The sequence below is a fragment of the Uranotaenia lowii genome, chromosome 2, assembly GCF_029784155.1.
Source record: "Uranotaenia lowii strain MFRU-FL chromosome 2, ASM2978415v1, whole genome shotgun sequence".
In the NCBI taxonomy this organism is placed as follows: Eukaryota; Metazoa; Arthropoda; class Insecta; order Diptera; family Culicidae; genus Uranotaenia; species Uranotaenia lowii.
This window is the reverse complement of record NC_073692.1, coordinates 9,795,861-9,818,766: the sequence shown is the minus strand read 5'-3', so window position 1 is coordinate 9,818,766 and position 22,906 is coordinate 9,795,861. Positions and strand designations below refer to the sequence as shown.

General features: G+C 35.9%; 1 protein-coding gene across 1 annotated transcript in view; it reads right to left on the bottom strand.

Annotated features, from left to right (window-relative positions):
* Positions 1–22,906, bottom strand: part of LOC129741048 (protein sickie-like) — a 121,668-nt gene that overhangs the window by 98,131 nt on the left and 631 nt on the right. The window contains exon 2 of the mRNA XM_055732747.1: positions 22,309–22,460. Coding sequence (XP_055588722.1) covers positions 22,309–22,460 — 152 coding nt within the window. The remainder of the gene's footprint in view (positions 1–22,308; positions 22,461–22,906) is intronic.

Below are 22,906 nucleotides of genomic sequence, written 5' to 3'. Positions count from 1 at the left end.
AGGTTATCTTTTTTGCGAAATCTTTTGAGAAAATTTCATCAAAATAAAAATAAACAAATATGAAGTCTATAATACGACTTGAACGTGGAATTGTGTTTTGATTATTAAAACAACATCTCATTTTTCTCTAATAAAGACAAAAAAAATCTCATTTTTCATTTTTCTCAAGGATTAGATTCCCTGATGTTGGTCGGAATGGCTTAGATTTTTCCAGATTTTTCAGAAGCACTTCACGAATTGAATATTAACTGGACAAATTCCGGGTTACTAAGCCTAACGACAGATTGATAAACGACATTTCTATTTTTCTTTATACATCATGTTGAGTTGTTAATCATTGTTAAAATTATTTTTTGTTTAACTTTATAGTTAAATTGCGACACATTGTTTTTTTCACTACCAAACAATGCTTCTCGAATTTTTAAGTTTAACTTGTCATAGCTAGAAATTAATATATTCCTTGAATTAAAATTTTTGCCCTTTTGTTATGTAGCTTTCTCATGTGGGAGCTGTGCTTTCAGTCATATTTGAAAAAAAAAATAGTACCTACCTAAATAAAAACTTATTGGTGTTCAAAATCTTAAAGAAATTTATTGGAAACGGTTCGATTTTTGTCATAATTTATATTGTTGTTGTATTCGAGTCCACATGAAGTCGACAGTAGAAAAGTAGAAAAAATTGTCTCGTAATTTGAAAAAAAAAATTCGGTCGCTCTGTGTTTTTTAACCGGAGTCCGAACGATCCAAAAACATTCAGTGCAACAATTTTCTATCTGTGCTTTTACTGACGCTCTGTTCTTTTTTTATCGGAGCCAGATACCTAGAAACAGCTCTCTAAATCTGTGCTTTTTCTGTCGCTCTGTTTACCAGCGCAGGAACAATCCGGGGACCGATACAATCCCAGTTAAAAATTAAAAAAAAAACCAAGGACCGAATAAGAAACAAGTTTTTGATAGGAGCAACCTTAAAAATTTGTGCTCTTTGTACCAATTCGTTTTCCTATTAGAGGCCAAATCAGAAACAAACAATTTTAGCAGCAGCCTTCAAAATTTGCGCTCCCTGTGCCAATCCATCTTTCCACCGGAAGCTGAATCAGAAACAAACTTTTCGTAGCAGTCGCCTAGAAAATTTGCGTTTCCTATGCAAATCAGTCTTTTCTATGCCGAATGAGAAACAATTTTTTTCGCATTAAAAATATGCGCTCTCTGTGCCAATCCATATTTCTACTGGAAGCCGAAACAGAAACAAACTTATCGCAGCAGCTGCCTATAAAATCTTCGCTTTCCCTGTTGAACCAACCATTGTCGTGATTTTAGGATTCTTAGAATCTCAACTCAAATGTTCACTCAGACACGTCTTCTGCTAACAAGAATAGATCAACGACTGACTTTGTTTTCTTTTTTTGGCTAGTGTTGCCAAATTAACAAACGTTGAAATAGAATTTTTTTATTTAAAAAATCGAAAATGTTGCCGAATACAACTGTGATTTAATTTTATTTTTATTAAATTTATTTATTTTATTTGCATTTCCTTCATCTAATCGCTACTTCGATATTTTTTAATAAAACAATAGAAAAAATCCAAATAGCACTCAATTTCACATTCAAAAGTACTAAAAGAATTTAAAAAAGTTTTATAAAAATTAGTCGGGAGAATGACTTGCTGCCCAAAAAAAGACCAAACAGTGACACTTTATCTGAAGTATTTACCAGGTTTTCCTTGGATTAGAGCGGCATATTCATTGATTGCATTTCTGAATATTTTGCCACATTTTATTTCATTTGAACCAGGTTCTTCCAGTGCTTGATTTGGTCCAGTTGGTTTTAAAGTTTGAAAGTCATAGCATTTAAACAGTAAAAATCGTTTCTCATACAAACAAAATTGAAATATAGTACCCAGAAAAAATCAACACGGAAATTATCGTACGAGTTTTTGTTAGAAAAAGAAAACTGATGAATTTCGTCAAAACTCGACAAACTGAATTCTTAATAGCTTGCAATCAATCAAATGATGCAGAAAACAATCAAAGTGAAAGAGTAAAGGCACCACAAAGAAGTCTATATATGCCCGTTGGTGTCTTCGACAGTCATGAAAAAAAGTTATGGAAAAAGACATCTATTCAAATTTTTAATTTGCTGCTGATGACCAGATGATTTTGAGACAATTTTTTTTTGTAAAGACTGAATACTGTCTATCAATGTTGCCAAAACCATAGGAAAGTTTAAAAGTTAATAGATTTAAGAGCAAGATTTCTTCTCACAGAATGAGAATTTCTTTAAAATAACGAATCTTACAATTTGAGTATCAATTTCTAGCTAAGAGCGGCTACTTCATTACACGAGAATACCCGGGTTGCTATCACTCTACAATTTACTACGGGAAACAGCACTGAAACGCTGCGATGTTTAACTCATTGTACTTAGCTTATTCACTCACGGATTCGCCGACGTTACACGCCCTAGATGGAGCATCAAACCATATTGCCTGGATATAACCCATTCATAATCCTTTTTTATAAAAATTAATATTTGTTTTTCTTGTTTTTTTTTTTCGTTCTTAATCAAACTTAGTCCAATATCCAAAAGAAAAATTAAAAAGGCATGCAGCAATTTTCAGCTCAATTTTATTTTTAAATAATTTTGATTTTTTTTTTCATTTCAGGTCTTATTTAATTTTTATTAAGGTAAAGATTTTTTCTATTGAGTCACTTTCTTTTTTCTTTGTTGAACAGCTTCTAATTATCTCGGTATGTCGATTCGCTAGAAATCTCATTCTCTTTTTTGTTTTTGAAGCTGCCATCCCGAATCGCTATGAATTACAATTCCAAGCTACACTATCAACTCCGTTCAATTAAAATTATTGCACATATTTTTCAAAGCTGCCCTTTCAACTTGTTTGAATTTTTTTTTCTTTTTTTTATAATTTCAAGCTGTCCTCTCAACTCGCTAAAATTGCCTTCTGCAATCTGTCTTCTCAACTCGTTTTGTGTTACAATTCCAAACTGTTCTCTAAACTCGCAATAATTGCATTTCTTTTCTCAAAGCAGTCATCTCAACTCGCTTTGTGTTACAATTCCAAGCTGTCCTCCCAACTCGCTTGAATTGCATTTTTTCTAAAGGTATCGTCTCAACTTGCTTTATGTAACAATTACAAGCTGTCCTCTCAATTGTCTTGAATTGCTTTTTTCAAGGCTATTCTCTCAATTCGCTTCGTGCTACACTTTCAAGCTGTCCTCTCAACTTGCTTGAATGGTATTTTTTCCAAAACAGTCCTCCCAACTCGCTTTGTGTTACAATTCCAAGCTGTCCTCTCAACTCGTTTGAAGTGCTTTTATTTAAAGTGGTTCTCTCAATTAGCTTTGTGCTTTGTCCTCCCATCTCGCTTTTTATTACAGTTCCAAGTTGTTCTCTCAACTCGCTTAAATTGCATTTTTTTTTAAACTGTCCTCTTAACTCGCTTTATGTTACAATTCCAAGCTGTTCTCTAAACTTGCTTGAATTGATTTTTTTTTCAAAGCTGTCCTCTTAACTCGCTTTGTATTACAATTCCAAGTTGTCCTCTCAACTCGTTTGAATTGATTTTTTTTTAAGTTTCCCTCTCAACTCGCATCCTCTCAACTCGTATTAAGTTCTTTTTTAAAGCTGATCTCTCAAATTGCTTTGTGCTACACTTTCAAGCTGTCCTCTCAACTCGCTTGAATTTTTCATCAGGATCAGGATCTGAATGAAGCTTCAAAGAAGAACCGAATGCTGATCTTCATCCTTGTTGTTACGGACATTGTTTTTGAAAGTGAACCAACCATGGAAAAGTAAAAAAAAAATTGATCCAATATTTGAACATTTCCAACTAGTTAATGCAGTTTCACCAAACCGTACCGATCTTTCTTATCGGCACTGTTAATTCTCAGCAAATGATTATGCTACAATATGCTGCCCATTTTTTATGATTGGATATCCATATTGTCTCTCCCGAGCCAGGGAGCGCTCTGCGCAAAGCGACGAACGAACGCGAGGAAACATTATGTTTTGTCTAGCTGCACCCGCTAGAAAACTAACTTAACATTGTGCTGAAAATCGAGTGCGCTAGAAAGGGAGAGGAAAATTTAAAAAAAAAACTGCAACGTAGTTGCATTTGCCATCCAGCCAGCACCTTATTGCTCATATTAGTAGGAATGTATGAGGAAATAATAAGCAAAACGTAGGTATATTGGAAATCAGATTTCGAGGGTCCCAATCGCTATTTGCCTCGGGGTGATGACTGGATGGCGACGCGATTTGTTACTGTACTATGAAATGCCACCACACTTCTGTTGAGTGTAGGTGGAATTACAACCGCGGTGGAGCCGGAATAAATGAATTGGAGAATAAATAAACTCCCTCCTATCCTAGCCCCGGATTTGATGGAAGAGCCACAACCGCTCATCGAGGGTTTTTTTTTTGTTTCTCTATTTTGTTGTTTCACTCCCAGACGTCCGATTTATGCAGCTCCAGCTCTTTGACCCTATGGACGGTAAACGTTGCTCACTTAAGCCTAGCTGAACCGAAATCTAATGAAGGGTTTTGAGGATGGAGAAGGTAACAAAAACCATGTTTACTTTTCCTACGGCTTACGGCCAACTGTGTCTACACGTTTAGAGAACTGACGGATGAGGGCAATGGGCGAATAATGAAGCTCTAAATTGCGGCAGCAGTAACAAAACAACAACAACAGTAGGCTGGTTGTTGTGGAGGATTGTTTGCGTTTTGTTTTGGTTCGAAGTAATTCACCGCGTCGTCGTCAGCTGGTTGATGTCACTTCGATTGGATCAAAGCATGCTTTGCTACCGCGGATGTTTACCCAACTGCGGATCCACAAATAAAAGGGGTAAGTATCGTTGAAGAGTTCGGGAATCGATTTCGTTTTATTGATAGAATAAAATTTTGTTGAAGACGTTTAGAAGAAGATCGTGGCAGCTTATCAGCTTCTATGATGTTTGTGTGTAAATTTCTAGAGAACGCACAAGCACTAGACAAGCGAACGTACGGAGCGGCATTCGGAGTCATAAATCAAACCTCTCGAACAAACGATCGTTTGTAAATAAATGTAAACCAGAATCAAAACAAAAACAACATCAACCAGGGACTCGTTCAAGATAAGCCAGAACGACGTCAAAGTTTCTGCGAAACGAACCTGAGCCACTTGAATTAGCTGGCCACCGCCAATCATTCAAATGCTCGGACAGACAGAGTGGCACTTGAAATTCGGAGTTAACTTTTTTAGCCAATCCTTCAAAAATGAGAAGGAAAAAAATCCCCAAATGAACATTGTGAAATGGTACTTGTCTTTTGGACCCACGAAAGGGGTGGGCGAAAATATTCAACGGAACCACAAGTGGCAATTTATTAATTGAACCCATCCCCCTTTCCTTTGGGTAAAAAAATGGTTACAGGTTGTATCTTGTCTGTTTTCATTTTTGGTAAGAAAAATTGTTGGCGCTTTTTGGCAACCAGTCATGTTTCTCCACCGACAGATATTAATTAGATGTTTTTAATTCGTAACCGCGCCACAGAGCGGCGCCAAAGGTCACCGACCATGGACCGTGATTTCGGAATCGGAAAGTTTCCAGCAGCGAATCAGCGCGCGGTAGCAAAAGACAGGACGCGGTGCATATCATAACGTTATGTTTCTTCGGGTTTTTCCTTCGTTCCCGATGTTTTTTCCCCGACTCGATTGCTCTCCCTAATCGAGTCATTCGTAGAATTTTAATTCATTAATTAAGATCAGCCACTTGGTTGATTTTTTTTCTTCACAAGCTGTTCCGTCCGCTGATTGGTCACTTTATGTAGCACGTTTTAGAGAGACACTGACTCTCGAATCGTTCCATCAGGGAATAATCCCATCTTTTGTGCTTCGAACTATACACTTCTTCTGCGTCTTCAAGTCCGGAACGAATCTTTCACTAAACGGTCTTGATTGGACTCCATCATCTCCATACACAGACACATGAGGTGTGTTTTGTGGCAGTTTTAAAAACCTCCACATCTCCCCCTTGCCAAAAACGATGATTTCTCTTATTCCTTCATTAGCGCGATTAGAATCGGTTATTATTTATGATATCATCGTGCATCCTCTGCAACAGTAAACTGGAACTGGGACTGATGCTAACCATTCATAATTGAGCACCACTAAACATCACTGACACAGGCCTTTCGCAAATTCAGAACTCAGACCCCGCATTCGAATCACAATCTTCTAGATAAATTCAAATCGTCACCAGCATCCAAGACGGCTGTGACCAATTCGAAAACATCATCATACGCACCATAAATTCTAACCCTAAACGCCCAACATAACAATCAACAAAAACACATCAACAATAACAACCGCGCGAAGAACAATAACAAAAACAAACAAGCTGCATACGCACGACGCGTACTTATTTTTCGATTCCGAACCGTACAAAAAAAAATCACGATGGCGAGCTACTCGAAACTTTTCAAACATTCGCGCTCGCAATCTGTTTAAAGACTAACGACGACGACGTCGTCGTCGTCGATCGTCGTCTTGCGTTCGCTTTCGGAAAGCTTTCTTGGCAACATCACACTACTACTAACTGGATAGTTTTCCCCGCCGCGTCGTTTCCAAGTATCAAGTTTATTTATGATTTTTCCTCTTCCTTCCACTCGTGCATCGTAGAGAAGACGAAAAAGCTTCACATGCTTCATTCGAAAAACACCAACAACGGGCGGGATAACTGTAGCCCGCATCATCGTCGGAAACGGAATGCATGTTCAAAATAAAAACATAAAACGTATCATTGCTGCCGCAGCACCACTACCAGAAGCAACGCTAACCTTATTGCTTGCTCTAATCAAATAACAAGTACTAGTAGGCCGTGTGATTTTCAATCTGTTCAATAATGTGAGATGATTTCACCGATCAAATAATTCACTTCACAGAGGAGTCCTACGTTTTTTTAAATGAGTTATTTTTTTCATTTTTGGTTTTTTTGAATTTTTTATCATTTTTTGTCATTCCTGTTATTTTGGTTACTTTTGAACTTTTTTTATTTTTATCAGTTTTGTCATTCTTGTTTATTGAATTTTTTTATATTTTTTGGCACCTGTCATTTTTGCCAATTTTTTTTTCATATTTGGCATTATTTATCTTTTTTTCGTCTCCTTTTTTTTGTCATTGTTGTAATTTTTGTATGTTTTTTTTAATCATTTTTGTAACTTATGTTCTTTGCTTTACAATTTTTTTTAAAATTTTGTCCTAGATTTTTGAGGTTTTGTAATGACATCTACAAATAAAAAAAACAATAGAACTTATCTATAATTTTAGTGTTTTTTGTTATTTGTACAAAAATAGTAAAAATCATTCTGGACAAAGCAAATATAGGGTGTCCCATTATGTCTCAGCACGATTTCATACAACCCTGCTTATTCCGGATGATTTCTAAACAGCTGATTCTTGCTGGTTGTTTTTGTTTACAGTTTAACTAAAATTCTTTGTAGCCCAGCCCCTCGGAGTTGATCTTCCTCCAGCAATCCGTTGGTCCTCGAATGAAATTTCGCCTAAAAGTATGCTTCGGATGATCAACAACGAAAGGCAGAACCTCCTCCATAATAATCAACCAGCTACCACGACAATTATTCGCAACACACCTAGACCACTTCCACCGCGTTTGGCTGCTCTGAGAGTAGAGTCGAACATCATGACATCGGCTTGTGGAGGCTCAATTCCCTCTACTACTACGATGAACACGCACGAAGGTCTCGGAGCAATCCCGAAAGTTTTTGGAAGTACAGGATCCACCGTCAAGAATATACCAATCGGAGACGCTAACCGAATGATAGCGTTCCAAACTCCCCAACTTCTGCAAATTATGCATCAGCATGTGTAGCACAACACAATCCTGACTTTCAACAGCAACATGAAATGAGTAGGCAACCGGACATTAACCATTCTGATAATCTTTTGAATGAAATGATTCCTAATTTGAGACACGTTCAGACGGTAGATCGGTCCCTAGAAACACGGCCAATTGGTGCTCCGGACATTTCCTCGGTGGTGATGCCATTAAGTCGACTTTCTTTAGGTCATCAAAGCCAAAACCCGCCGGCGATGAACAACTCTATAAGTGGGGCAACCAGAGACGGTAATATTATTCACGGTGATGCTACTCGTTCGCCTACGACTCAACCTATGCCGTTCAGTACAAATGTTAATATGCAACAATCGTTAGATCGTTATATCGCACCTTCCGCAGCTCAATTAGCTGCCCGTCAAGTCATAAACCGCGATTTCGCAGGAGACCCGGAAGACTGGCCCCTCTTCTACAGCACGTTCCAGAATAGTACAAAGTTCTGTGGTTTCAACGACGCGGAAAATTTGTCCAGATTACAACGCTCCTTACGAGGGCAAGCTTTAGAAGCGGTCAAAAGTCGGCTCATGATACCCGAATCCGTTCCCAAGTTCTCGATATACTGAAGAGGCACTTTGGACGTCCTGAAATTCTTCTACACACTCTGTTGAATAAACTCCGGAAAACTGCTCTGTAGTGACCGAACGTTTCTTTTTTCTTCACTATCACTACATATTTGAAATCAGCGTCTGTCCTCTCGAAATTATTTCACTTAACTGCCTTTTTTCTTCAAGCGTCCCCTGCTCGAATCCACAAACACTTAATTCGTAGAACGATCGTTCACACCCACACACATTCAAACATGATTTATTTCAACTCCTATTTGCTATTCCAGAGTTCATTTGTACGCACTCACACATTTGCATTCGCCGAAACCTAACGGCGCGCGGCGTAACGACCATCCCGTTTCACATCGTTCATTAGCACGCACGTTCATCGAATTTCAGTCATCTTTAACCTTTCTTTTACTCAATAATCCTTTACACTCTTTCTCATTCCCTACAATGAGCTCCTCATTTCAGAATATTTATTAAAATGAGAAGGATTTCCTCCTTGTTTCGGAAGTTTGGAGAGGAGAGTAGCTTCGCAGACAAAAAATCTGGGCGAAAACCGGGTCCAGTGGACAAAACTTTGGACCAGATGTGGCGTAAGCACGTATGAGTTAAGAATGTGGCTGTTAGTATTTTGGCCGCACAGAAAGGTAATATGGCCATCAAGTGAAGCCCTATATAGAATGACGCAAAGGAATCGCAATCGTCGGACCAAGCGATTGTGCGAAATATTGACGAGATCAAGGCATCAATTTTTACCGAAAAATTCGATAAAAAGTAATGGTTTGGCAAGCCACATCAGCTGTTTACTTCCGAGAGTGCCTGCTGCCCATGATCCGCAAGCATGTTCACCCAGTACTGTTTTGGCCAAATTTTGCATCAATTTACTTCTCAAAAGACATGATGGCTTGGTACAAATGCAACAAAGGAGATGAATCCGTCAAATGGTCCTCAAGCGAGCCGAATTGAATTTTTTCGGACCCTTACCGAATTTTTATTTGAGAAAACATGTGAAGTCTGCCAATTCTATCGAAAACTGCGCAAAGGACTAGACAAAAGTGTCCAAAATCATCATAAATTAGTTTGTCCTGAAGCTAATGAACAGTCTTCGATAAAAAAAATTCAATCACTGGCCTACGATTTACTGTGAAAAAGACTATAGAGAACAAAAAGTGAGAAAAAAATCAGTTGATCCTAAATTGTGTGAAACTGTCTATTTTAAATCGTGCTTAGCCATAAACTGGGGGAGGAAGACTGAATAAAAAAAGAAAAAAAAACCTTTCAAACGTCAAATTTATCTCATAAATCTACCGACCAGTGCGAAGGTTCCGTAAAACTTTTCTCTTTTTTAAAGATTTTCAATAAAACTTTTGATGCTGAAAAGCACTTCTTTTGCATTAAACAATTTTTTAATTAGGTTTTGTTTCACTCTGACAACATTTTTCTATAGTTCAAAGTTTATATTCTAACAGAGTTGACAGACTGATATTGGATAATCTAGCTGGTGTATTCAATTTCGATGTTTACTTTTGAATCTGCAGCAATTAACTCAGAAAACTTAAATGTAGCACCAAAACAACTGAGTTACATGACTCGCTACACAAAACTGATCATCTAAAGTTAAAATTTGCACGATTACAAATCTTTTCAATGATTGCTGTTTTTTTTACCGAACAGTAAAAACCGATAGGGGAGAGAGGGGATATTTGATCCCCTTTTCTTATTTTCACCATATCTTTTTGGAAAAATTTAGCAACTCGCCGTCTTTGACATTTTCTGACAGCTTGCAACTTCAAGTTTCTATGCTCCAAAAACTAGAACGATACTTGAACCCGTTGATGAACTAGAAGCATTTTCGTGGGAGTAAAAAAATTGCGATTTTTCTGAAGTTAGGGGAGACTTGATCTTTTATTCAGGAAGCCCTAATCCTTGTATAAAAATCAAACAAAACCCGAAGATAGAATGTTAATTAACTATTTTGGTCATGTTTGTTCTCATTTCACAATTTATAGCAGACATAAGAAGAAAATTCTATAACTTTGTCTCAACGCTAATAACATTGCATACTTAAAGGCGCTATTTTTTTATAATTAAGAGAAAATTAATTATTTTTGCTCTTTTCTTCAGACAATTGTTTGATAAATATTAGTTTTTGGATAAATAATAGTAATTTCGTAATCAGCAATCATAACGATCAATTCAGAAGAAGAATATGCCGTTTGGAAGGGGGATCAATTGTACCCATAATCAACATTTTAGAAAACTTTTTCTGAAAAAAGTTGAGAGTTTTCCATTACTTGAAAATATGGCATTATGAAGTTCATTTTACGCTCGAACGATTGATACATTGGAACAAATATTTTTTTCATAATTTTCCCATGTAAGGAACATTTTAAAGTGATGAAAAAAGATCTTCAAGTTACATTTTGTGAAATTTTTCAAACAAAGTTCAATTACTCAAACAATTATTTTGTTAAAAATTTTCAAACTACAAGCATTGTTATTTCGCTCACTTTGGCACATTTTTCTAGAACATTTGATCTTTGTAAGACATTCCAGTTTCGAGATATAGCTAAGGAATCAAGTATCCCCAGGGATCAAGTATCCTCATTCGCCCCTACAGAAAACGATACAGCGAATTTCAGTCTTCCTCCCCAGGCCATAATGAGACACCCTATAAGTTCAAAAGCACCACACGCTGTTAAAGCTTTCAAATGAGTTCATTCGCTGTCTCGTATGTATTGAAGCGTTTCGAAAAACTTTGGCAACAACTTCATTTTTTTTTCTCTCACTCTTCAATTTCACTAGCACAACAACACATTCGTAGAGAAAAGCTTTGGCCCCAGCTTTGTGCCAAGTTGGGGCGGAATTCAAAGCTTCCCGAAAATCCCGGTGACCAGTCGTTGGAGGGATGCTTATATTTAAATTTTTCTTGATTTACTACTTTGTAGTTAGGCTGCGAAAGAAGGCAGCTAAAGTGGAAGAAGCGCAAAACTTGTGCATAAATCAACCCTTCCCAGAGGGTACCATTTGTTGGCAGTCGCTTTCGCCTTCTAGCTGGAATGCCTTTTATGCTTTTGTATTTTTCGGCATGGGGAGCATCCATGCGAAAGTCGTAAATTTGCGTGGAATAATTGTGGTGCAGTTTTCTGTACTTTTTCGTCTTTGATGTTCATTTAGGTGTCTGCATCCGATAAAACATACTGCCAGTTTCGTCTCAAGATCATGGTCAAAAATGATAATACTCATAGAAATAACCATCTAATTTAGTTAATATTTGCTAACGTTAGATTTTGAATGTTTTCAAAACTCTACGTGAATCCGAAAATCAAACGAAACAAAATCCTTTTCCCGATTTTTTTTTTTTTTGCCTTTTGCTTTCATGTCAACTGTCGGTCGTTCTGTTAGTTCTTTCTTGTTCACCGGTTAGAAATGTTCCTATGTTATTCGAAGCAAAACTGTGCTAATTTGTTTTGAACACGCAGCAGCTTTGCTGCTCCGTTGACATAGAAAAGTAGACTTTGAGTGATATTTGGGTGCATTTGGAGTGCATTTTTTATTGTTGTTTTTTTCTACACCCTCGGAGTTGAAAGGTAAACAAATGACCAAGTTTCGGGGAAATGTAGAACTGGTGCAGTTTTTTTTTACTCACGTGAGGGAAACGTTTCAGTCTGGGAAAATGCTGTACCTATGTTTTCAACATAACTGCAGTGCGGATACTCACCTGAAAAAGAAAAAAAGGAATTTTCTATAAATAGTGAAATTCGTTGAAATATTTGGAATCCTGTTATCAATTTATTCTAATTTTATTAATATGAATATTTACAAGCGAACAATTTTTAGGAGTTCTCGTAAAGGAAGTGAACGTGGGCTTTAGGAAAAATACATTTCAATGGTTCTTATCATCAAAATCACATCATTAAATTGCAAATTGCTAAATATGGAACTTTCATGATAACGTTAGGGCCTATCAAACGACATTAAAGTTTCCAACAAATACTTTAAATAATTTTTTTTTGTACCGTAATCCGATAATGTTTGTAGCGATTTTCTGATTCCAACTTATGAATCATCATTTGCTAGAAATAAATTGAAAATTGAAGAAAACTTAGCTGCGTGCTTTTATTTTTCCATGGAGATTCTTTTGGTTCCGGGCCTTGGATATCCAACTTCAAGACTTCTTTTTCTTACAATAGAACTTTACATTTAATTTCGTATTAAAATAAACGAAATGAAAATTCTTTCACCTGCTTCACTCTCATTTGGAAAAAAATACTGGTTCTATGGAAATATTTATGCTCAAATTATGAACTTTTTTGTGATATATAATGTTAGCCTTCTTGGTTGAAGATTTAACTGCATCAAAGCAACCAAATGATTTCTTTCAATCCGACCGCAATACCGTGATTGAATTAAACGGAATAATTCGATTGCTTTGGTTCATTTACGATAAGTTTTATGTTATGTAGTATAGCAAAATGCTAATTGCGACAACATAATTGATAAATATAAGAAAACTATGATTGTTTTTAACATGGAGGGTAAGAATATTAAACGAAAATTTTATACAACGTGAAATTCAATTCCATATTGCTTCTTGGTCTGCAGTTTTAGACACTATTCGAGGAGAATATTTTCGATGCATAAGGTGCGAAGAAATCCCGCCTGCGCTTCCATTACATCATATGAAACATCTAAAGAATCATACAAAACGGCTGCAAAAGTTAAGAAAATAACTTTAAAATTTATATTCCACATTAAGAATATGTTGTTCTCACAGCTGATATACTGAATGAAAAAAAGTTGTGATAAGTATATGTCCATTTTTTTGTGTAAAAACTGTATGTTTTACTCTAATTTGTGCTGTGAGCCTACTTGGTTGAATAATTCGACTGAATCAAAGCAATCGGAAAATTTCCTTTAATTCAACCACATTATAAGAAAACTTCAGACTACTGGTACTTCGATGGCACCTTACCCAAGTAACCATAAGCACTAAAGCTTTGCATTTTTATAGCTTTACACCAGCATTCAAGGGCTAAATTACACTATATCAGCACATCAAGTGCAATTTTGCATTACAACAGCCCTTCGAGTGCTATGCTGCATCATTTTAGAATTATACCACTCTTTTAAGATGCAACTACCATTTTATCAGCTTTGCACAATGCTTTTGAAATGCAACATAGCTCTAAATCAAAATAACAAATGCTATATTTTCTAAGCATTAAATTGGCATCACACAAGCTTGCTTTAAGGTTTTTTAGCACTATGTAAGTACTACAGTGGCATTAGGCCAAAGCACATTAGCATTGATTGATGCTGAATCAATGCAAATTCAGGGCACCAGTTGCTAGAAATTTGATTCAAATAGGGCTTTTTTTTCAAAGATTTAACGTGGACCTGATAGGATCACATGCAGAGTAAACGTCAAATGTCAGAACCATATATGTCATGAGTTCGATTCCAGGTCATTTTCAGCTGAAAAATAAAAAAAAAATATCATGTAGAAAATTCAACTCGAGAGATCCCCTTAATATGCATAAGCGAATATAAGAATAGTAACAAATTCAGTATCATGGCAGAAAAATGAACCAACCAAAAATCCAGAAAATATCCAATGCTAATACAGTGCTTTTATAGGGTTATACCAGTTTCTGCACTAAAGCAGCAGTTAATTTCGCCAAACCTGGCTCACAGAGCTTAAATGGTGCACAAAATCAAGCTCTATAGCTGACGTTAGAGCAGAATTGGAGCTAGATTTTAGTGCCTATGGTTACTTGGGTACTATTTTCTTCAGTGAGCGTTTTCGATAGGTAAACTTAAATGACACTTTTCCTTTTGCTATCACTTTATGTGTAACAGGAGTTAGTCCAATTTGCAAAAATTCCTTCAGGAATGCGATGTTTTTCCGTAACCTCGCGATATACTTTTCAGGATTCAAAACACATTTAGCTCGAACGGCTTGGAGGCCATTTTCACTCTAGTAATGTTGAATTGTTTGTTTTCAGTTAGTTTCATGCGAAGTAATGAAAGTGCTGAAAAATAAGGTTTGAAACTTAGTTGTTAAAGGAGTTTTTTTGTAAAAAAAAATATGATAAGTTTTCAACGAACTTGGATACTAGAAAAATGTTCCGGGTTTTTTCGGTCCAGATTAGTGCAATAGAAACACCCGGAATACTCCTGCCAAGTATCTCACTCTCATGTAAATATCTTGTTAATGGTTTTTAGAGGCAAAATCATACTAATCACTGTTAAAACGCTCGTCTTACCTATTGTGTTAACCCTACTCTATATTTTAATAACAAGATCTAATAGGAAATTTCCCTGGCTAAAATTTTGTTGAAGACATTAAAGTGATACAAATTGAGAAAAAAGAGTTGAAATGTGACAAACAGAGTGATTGTTAACTCATTTGAAAAATCTAATTAAAATTTTCATCAATGATTGCACCAAGACCATAAATAGTATTCTACCAACTGAACCAAATGTGCAGGATGGCTCATTTATATTAAAAAATCTATCTTTTACATAAATTTGTTCAGGATAATCTGAAGTAAAGAGCATTTATGGGGTTTTATTATTCCTGAACAAATATCGAATTCTTCGATTTTTCCAAGCATCTCAAAGAGGGGAATAAATAAAGTTTAAGCTATTTTAAACAAAAACTTGATACATTTTTCAAACAATTGAAAAAGCGAAAGCCAAACTTTAGAAGATGGGAACTATACTACCTGTTGATTTCGAAAGTTCTTCAAATTTTCGATCTGAATTAATTCGATTTTTTGGTTTTTGGCAATGCAGATTGTATACAATTTTGTTGTATGCAAGCTTTTATCAAATTTTTCTAATTTATTGAAAATTAGAATTAATTTATACTATCCACAAAACCGAACTAACTCGCCCCTCTTGATGTTTCAACTCCGAGTGGCAAAATAAGGATTTCAAATTTGTTCCTGCCTTATAAAAAAAAAAAATGGCACCTGGTTTACTTACAATGTTACATAATCAGGACAAAAACATGCAGAAAAATAATTTTAATCATTTCAAAGCACTGCTGTTCCCGAAGCTGGTAACAAGACGGTACGAACGACTTCCGTGAATTTGAACAGATTTTATTAATCAGTTAAATTTCTCCTGCAAGCAATGAACAATAGGGTAAACTACGTTAGTAACGCGAAAACTTTGATTGTCTTAAACTAAGATGATATTGTTATCATTAGATGACTTACGTTTAGTGTTTTATCGTATCTCGTTTGCTGTCTGGAATTCGATCCAGTACGGTAATAGTTTATCGTGTTCCGTGAGACCTAACATAAGTTTAATTTTTAATTCAATTTCTGTTGTGTTATGTTCATGCGCAATCGTTTTTTCTACAGGTGACTTACGTTTTTTAATAATCGGTGTGCTGTCCGAATTTCGACCTAGTGTGGGAGTTTGAAACCTGACATAAGTTCAACGATATTTTTATGCTTCTGTGCACCGTCATTAAATTAATATAAGATGACTTACGGTTTGTATATAAATGTTTCTCGTCGCTGTCCGGAGTTCTACCCAGTACGGTACTGTTCGTTCGTGTTGCGTGAGACCTAGCATAAGTTTAACGTTAAGTTCATGTTTCAGTGTGCTGTCATCAATGATTGTATGTTACCTGTAGTACTAGTCAGTCTGTCATAAACATTAACTGTACTAGTCACTAGTCAATAATACACCTAACTGCATGAACTATATAGTCACTAGAACACCTTGCTGCATGAACTATAAAGAGCATAAATTTATCCTTAAATCAAGTGTACTATTCTAAACTTTTTTTTAGCGAAATACCGGTGAATGTGGATGCCAACTAACTACCTTACAACTGTGCAACTTAATGTTCAATATTACTAGGCAGTTAATAGCGGAATATTATAATCGGTTTAGAATTGTTTGCCTTCTGAATCACGTGCGATTTTGATATGACATGCCGTTGTTTAGTTTCTCTCCTTTTCTTTCTCATCGTGGGCCATGGCAGGCGAACTCTGGTGGGGGCTCGTTGGTAGCGCCGGCGCGTTCGTGTATGACGCAACAACTGCAATGAATTCTGGAATTCTGTTCAGGACACGATGTTTTTTTTTTCATAAAAGTAAGAAAATAACATTCCAGAGGAAAGCCAAAATTGCAGAAATCCACAGTTAAATGTTTGCAGTGTTTGATACTACCATATAAAAAACCCGCATTTTGAATTTCATCTAGGAAATTTGAAAAAAAAATCGTGAATTTGAACAAATGTAAAACTTTTAGAAAACAAAATAAAAATTCCTAAAAATTTGATGACTAAAGATCTGACAAATAAAAGTGAGTTGAGAGAATATTTTCAAATACATAATAGTATTTCATCAAATCAACCACCAAATATTGTTGAAAACAAAGTTGTTGTTGAGATTTTGTCAGCTTCTTTTTTCTTTTGATCGAAAAAAAATCATTGAAAGACACAAAGTTCAGTTCGTGTATCAATTGATTAACAGTGAAAAGTACTTCAGAAATTATCAAAAAGGATGGAAAACTTTCAACAAAGATATTTCCTGTTGATATCCAGGTGGATAATTTAAAATTTGGGCTTAAATGAAGAAGAAAGTCCTATTTATTTCCTAGTCCAAAATATTTGTTCACACTAACGCTCAAAATATAAATAGATTTTATTTAATTTCACCCTTGCATTTTTAGTTGATCCAGTGTGAAAGATATTTAATATTCACAAAAGTATTCATGTTTCAGTTGTAGCCCATTTTGTGGTATTGTTTGATATTAAATTTGAGGAAGAATAACCATGTGCGCGTTCTACTAAAATTCTAAGTCTGGTCTGTGTTTTTAACCTTCCAGATTTTGTCTCCTGAGTCTTAGGACTTTCGTCAGACATTTTCCAAGGTTTCCATACTTCCAGAAATTTCCAGAAAGTTAAAAATTTAGTAATTGAAAAGTGAAAAATGCTACGAAGATGGATGTAAAACAAGAAGTTAAGCATGGAACGTAGTACTGTCAAGACTATCACAATGGTCTAAGGCATTGATAGTTTGTAGAATGTAGAATGGTTATTCAAGTAATGAACAAGGAGGTATAAAGCTTGTCATTTATACTTTTTCAGAAATTCTTTTTGAAAATTTTCCAACTTTTTCCGAAAAACAGTTGGCATCTCTACAACATCGAAACAACAGAGAAACTAACAGTGGGCAAAGAACACATGCAAGATACATTTACCTTACATAGATATCTAGCAGCCGACCGATGGAGCTAGACATGTACGCATACTGGAGCCTATTTTGTCACGTTCTTCGTGGTGTAATTGGGTCACGCACCGTTATACTGAAGCGGAAATTGCGGGTTCAAGTCTCGTCGTTGAGCCGTTGTATCTGTTTTGAATAATTCATGATTAAGCTTGCCAGATTACCCGGTTTTATCCGAGTTTGCCCGGATATTTGATGCAAAATTTCGAGAAATGCCGGTCCGGCCCGGTTGCCCGGATATCGTGAAAAAAGTCCTGATATTGCCCGGATTTTTTCACAATTTTCACAAAGAAACCAAAAAAATCAAAGTGTTTGGGTAAGTTTCAGCAAAATCGATTAACGGTATGGAAATTTTCAACGGTTGTTTCAAATAATTTCGCAGATTTACTTTTATAAACCTTCAAATATTTAAGTGTTACAAAAAGTGTTTGGAAGTCTGCAATTACATTAATAAAATATTAATTTCATTTTTTTGCATTTTTTCTTTGCTTTTATAAATGATAACACCTAAATTTTGCCCGGTTTTTGGATTTGAAAAATTAAAATCCATGCCCGGATTTTGCCAGGTGTTTTTGAAAAAATGCCCGGAATTGCTAGGCCCGGATGGGAATGGAAAAAAATCTGGCAATCTTATTCATGATACTAATTGACGGTTTGTGTTCTTTCCTTATTTCTCTGAAACTTTTCTAAAAAATGGCCGTTTGAAAAGCACGCGGCAAAACAACTCCAACTGTCCAACAACTGTCTTAACATTACTGTTTTCTGATCTTACTCTGGTAGTCAGTAAGCATTCAGCGGTTTTAGGTTTTATTTAGCAATTGACATTTTTAGTGCATTTAGCGGTTTCGATTAGCAAACACTAACTTCGTAATTAAGCAATACAAAGTTAGCAATGCCAAAATCTGAGAATAATGGATTATAGGTAAATTTTGCATATTTGAATGTGTTCAATTATTAATGAGGTTTTTAGAGGAGTCGACTGGATGATTCAATGTAATTATTTTTCGGCATAACAGTCTTTATTGTCTTAAAACGATGTTTTGATTAGTCCAACGTTTCGATGGTTGTTGGCATCTTCCTCAGGGAATTCTATGAATTTTATTACTATTTATATTTCTAAATAATGTGTGTTAATCTATTCTTCTACTTACAATCTATCGTTCCGTGTGAAATTACTGTGCTTATGTGAAGCTGATTGTCCACTTTTCTCTTTTCTTATCGTCTCTATTTTTAAAAAAAACTTACTGTGGAGGATATATAAATTAAATTAATTGGTTTTAAGCTACACTATTTTATAGAATACACACTTTTGAATTTTTGTATGGTTTTTTGTGATCGAATTTTTAAAGCGGTATAATTTTGAAAATGGCTACCAATTTGGTTACCAGCCTACTTGGGTTAAGATGTTCTCTTTTAAGCTATGTGTTTTGTGGTGATTTTTTGACGTTTTTCTTTGAATTCTGTTTTTCTCTGTATTTTTGGTTTTTGAGAGGGTTAACGATGGATGAGTAGGTTGCGCTAACATTGGTGATGAAATAAAAATAAACGAAGGGACCATTAGAGATGACCACATCCTAATTTCATCAGATGTAATATCCCTTTTTACGAACGTTCCAAGGCATCTCGTATTATCATACACAATCGAACATTGGTCGGAGATAAACACCAAAATTAATCTGGATTTGTTCTTAGAGATTCTAGATTGCTGCATGAAATCATCATATTTTCAATACGACAAAACATAATTATTATTTTTTTAAATTATACACAATATCCTCCTGTTGTTGGTACTAGTTCACATATGAGCTCGAAATCCATAAATAATGCTGATGCCTGGGGGCTCAAATCCATTATTGCGTGATTTATTGGCACATCCTACTAATTGCAATTTGATTTGCACGGGTTTGTAAACACGAATCAGAAGATCCGCGGAGCTTTTTTGGATCAATTATTCTTAAATCAGACTATGAACTATAATAGGCCTTTCAACAATCCCATATTGGGAAGTTTTTGGAGTACAATGTTTCTCTTCAACCCGATTTACACCTGACCAATCAATTCGTTCCAGCAAAAGAAGTAAATTTTGTGTTCCAAGAATAAATCTGTCTCAATCGATCGACTAGTTGGTAGTAACAATCTAATTTGGGCAACTTTTTCCACCCTTCCGAGCAAATCTCGTGTAGAACGTTTCAATTAAAAGTTTTTTTTTTCCGGTTCAATCGCCGTTAAACTACAGGAATCAATCCAGAGCGATATGACAGCACAAACAGTACGAAACTACATAGTGTAGCAGAGCAAAGCAAGCCATGCCATGTGTCAAAAGTGTCGTCGTTAACCAATGTGCTTGATGTTGTCAATCGAGCGCACCCCAGACTTTTGCTCTTATATTTAGATATAACATGATTTGACATCTAGTAAGTCAAGGCACTCTTCGATCCGGAATGAGATTGGCCGGTTGGCGATGGACTGATTGAACTTTGATAGTATTTTGATTGGTTCGGTTGGCATGGCGGCCATATTGGTAGCTTCAGAGATGGGACGGGGTTGATGGCTAGACGACTATCATCACCCTGGAGGACTTTGCCAAGTCTCGAGGTGGCAGACATACATATTTGGAACGAATGTAGAGTATCATGTAGAGCAGCAATCCAACAACACACGGCTAGACGAATCAACACGGCTTTTTTCCGGTGTTTTATTCTTTTCATTACACGGGTTTTTTTTTACACCTAGTAGTCTGGATCCTGTGTCATTTGTTGAATGCATTTTTCACTATTACTGTACTTCTATTTTCTTTGCACACTGAAAAAAAAAGTACATTCAAACATATTTTAAGGATTCTAAGATTGGAACAAACTTATTTTTTTCCAGATAAATCCTAGTTCAGATAAATTATCCATGTAAACATGATGTAGTTACATCACGTTTCAATTGACAAACTCGGTATTGGTAGGTCGTTAACTGATGTTACTTTTTTCTCAATGATCTACGAGTAATCAGAGTCAAACTCTACCAATCGATGATTGGTGCTCTCTGATTCAACCTTTGGCTAGCTTTCCGTGCCATTTTCCCTTCGGAGAGAAACCCATTCACCCATATGATTGGATGCTGGCGATAAAGACAATTGACTTTTATGGCCCTTGTCATCAGTTGTCGCTGAATGAATGTACTTTTTTCTGTTTTTTTTTGCCACGAACTGGCTTCCCCATCTTTGGGCTAGCTTGTAGCTACTATATGCAAGGCTAATCTAGCCGATCGACACATCGACAGGGAGCTCTCTGGTGGGCTCGTTGGGCTACCGGAAAAGTAGCTACGCCTACATACAGGCCATACAAATCCCATGCCTCATTAGACTGAGTCGATTTGGGGTCATTTTGGAATTTCTCAAACCCTGGGGTCTAAAAAACTTCGTCTTGGTCCAAAACTCATCCATGATTTTTTGCAAAATTTTTAAGTAACGTTTACATGAGTAAATTTGGACTTTTGGGTTTGTATGGGAAAATTGAATATTTTGTACTGAAAATCAACATCACTTTTGTTTCGTCTGTGGAACCGAGCCTGCTGTTGGTTTTTATGCCAATTTATAAAATTCCTTAAAGAAATTTTCCGCTGAACAACTTTGTCGAAGACCGTAACTTCGTATCTTATTAGCCAAAAAAGTTATTAGCTGTTTAACAGGAGTATGTCTTTTCGCACTGATAAACAATAAATTCAATTGACACCCCTGCAGATTGCCTAGCGAGGTATTGCGTGACTACTTTCCATGCAACAGTTCGCGAGGCTCAAGCAGTGATGTCAATTGAATTTATTCTTAATCAATGCGAAAAGACATACCCCTGTTAAACAGCTAATAACTTTTTTTCATAATAAAATACGAAGTTACGGTCATCGACAAAGTTGTTCAGCGGAAAATTTCCTTTAAGAATTTTATAAATTGGCATAAAAACCAACAGCAGGCTCGGTTCCACAGACGAAACAAAAATGATGTTGATTTTGCAGTACAAAATATTCAATTTTCGCATACAAACCTAAAAGTTCAAATTTACTCATGTAAACGTTACTTAAAAATTTCGCAAAAAATTATGGATGAGTTTTGGACCAAGACGAAGTTTTTAAGACCCCAGGGTTTGAGGAATTCCTAAATGACCCCAAATCGACTCTGTCTAATGCCTCATCGAAATATGTGGTACCTACTAAACGGATGGCTGTCCGAGAGCATGGGTACATATGTACATTTACTATGCAAGATGCGATATCAGCCAATCTGGCTTTGTGCGGACGACGCTCTGTGATTTATTGCTGAATGGCTAATGCTATGAATGGTGGCGTTTTTTTTCTCACTGCAACATATCAGCTTAGGCTATCGATGAATTTTGTCTTCCATTTGTTAACGTAAACGCAAAACATTCAGAATAAAATTACAAAAAATCTCGTAGAAGCTTACTTTGAAATATTATTATCGAAATCCCTAAGACCTACTAATAAATTACATTTGTCATTTCAATGGAAGAAGATTTAAGTAATTTTTGAAAATGAAACTTTTTGAAACAATTACTGGATTTGCAGGATTACTTATATAATCGAATACTTACATTTGTAGAAAGCTGGCTGGATAGGCTCATCACTTGATCCCGGGCATCGGTCAGCTCCCGCTTAAGTCGCCGCACCTCCGTGGCCTGGCGCTCTTCGGTGGAACCGTACAGGGATGATCCCCCCGACAGGAGCGAGGCCTGGCTGCCGTGAACTGATGAGGAGAAAGAAGGAAGAAAATATTTTTAAAAAAATATCTTCATAAAAAGATTTGAAATTTTTGAAATAGAGTTCCTTTCCTGTTTGTATTCAAAACTTTCAAGATTCTTGATTCAAATTGTTTTATTATAATTTTGAAGCCAAGAATTCAAGTTTCTATATTAAAGATTCTAAATATAAGATGCTAGATCACGGATGGCCAACATTTTTTGCTAACGGGTCAAATTCTAGAAATGGTATTTTTCTGCGGGACAAAAAAATTCTTGTAAGCACACAATTTTCCATTCATTTTACGAATTTTATCTCGAATATTTGCTTTCGTATGTACTGACGTGTAGATAAACATATATAAAAACTCAAAAAAAGATTTTTTTTTAAAGTTGGTTTAAAAAATTATAAATTATTTGATAACATAAATTGAAGCAATTTAAGGGCGAAGAA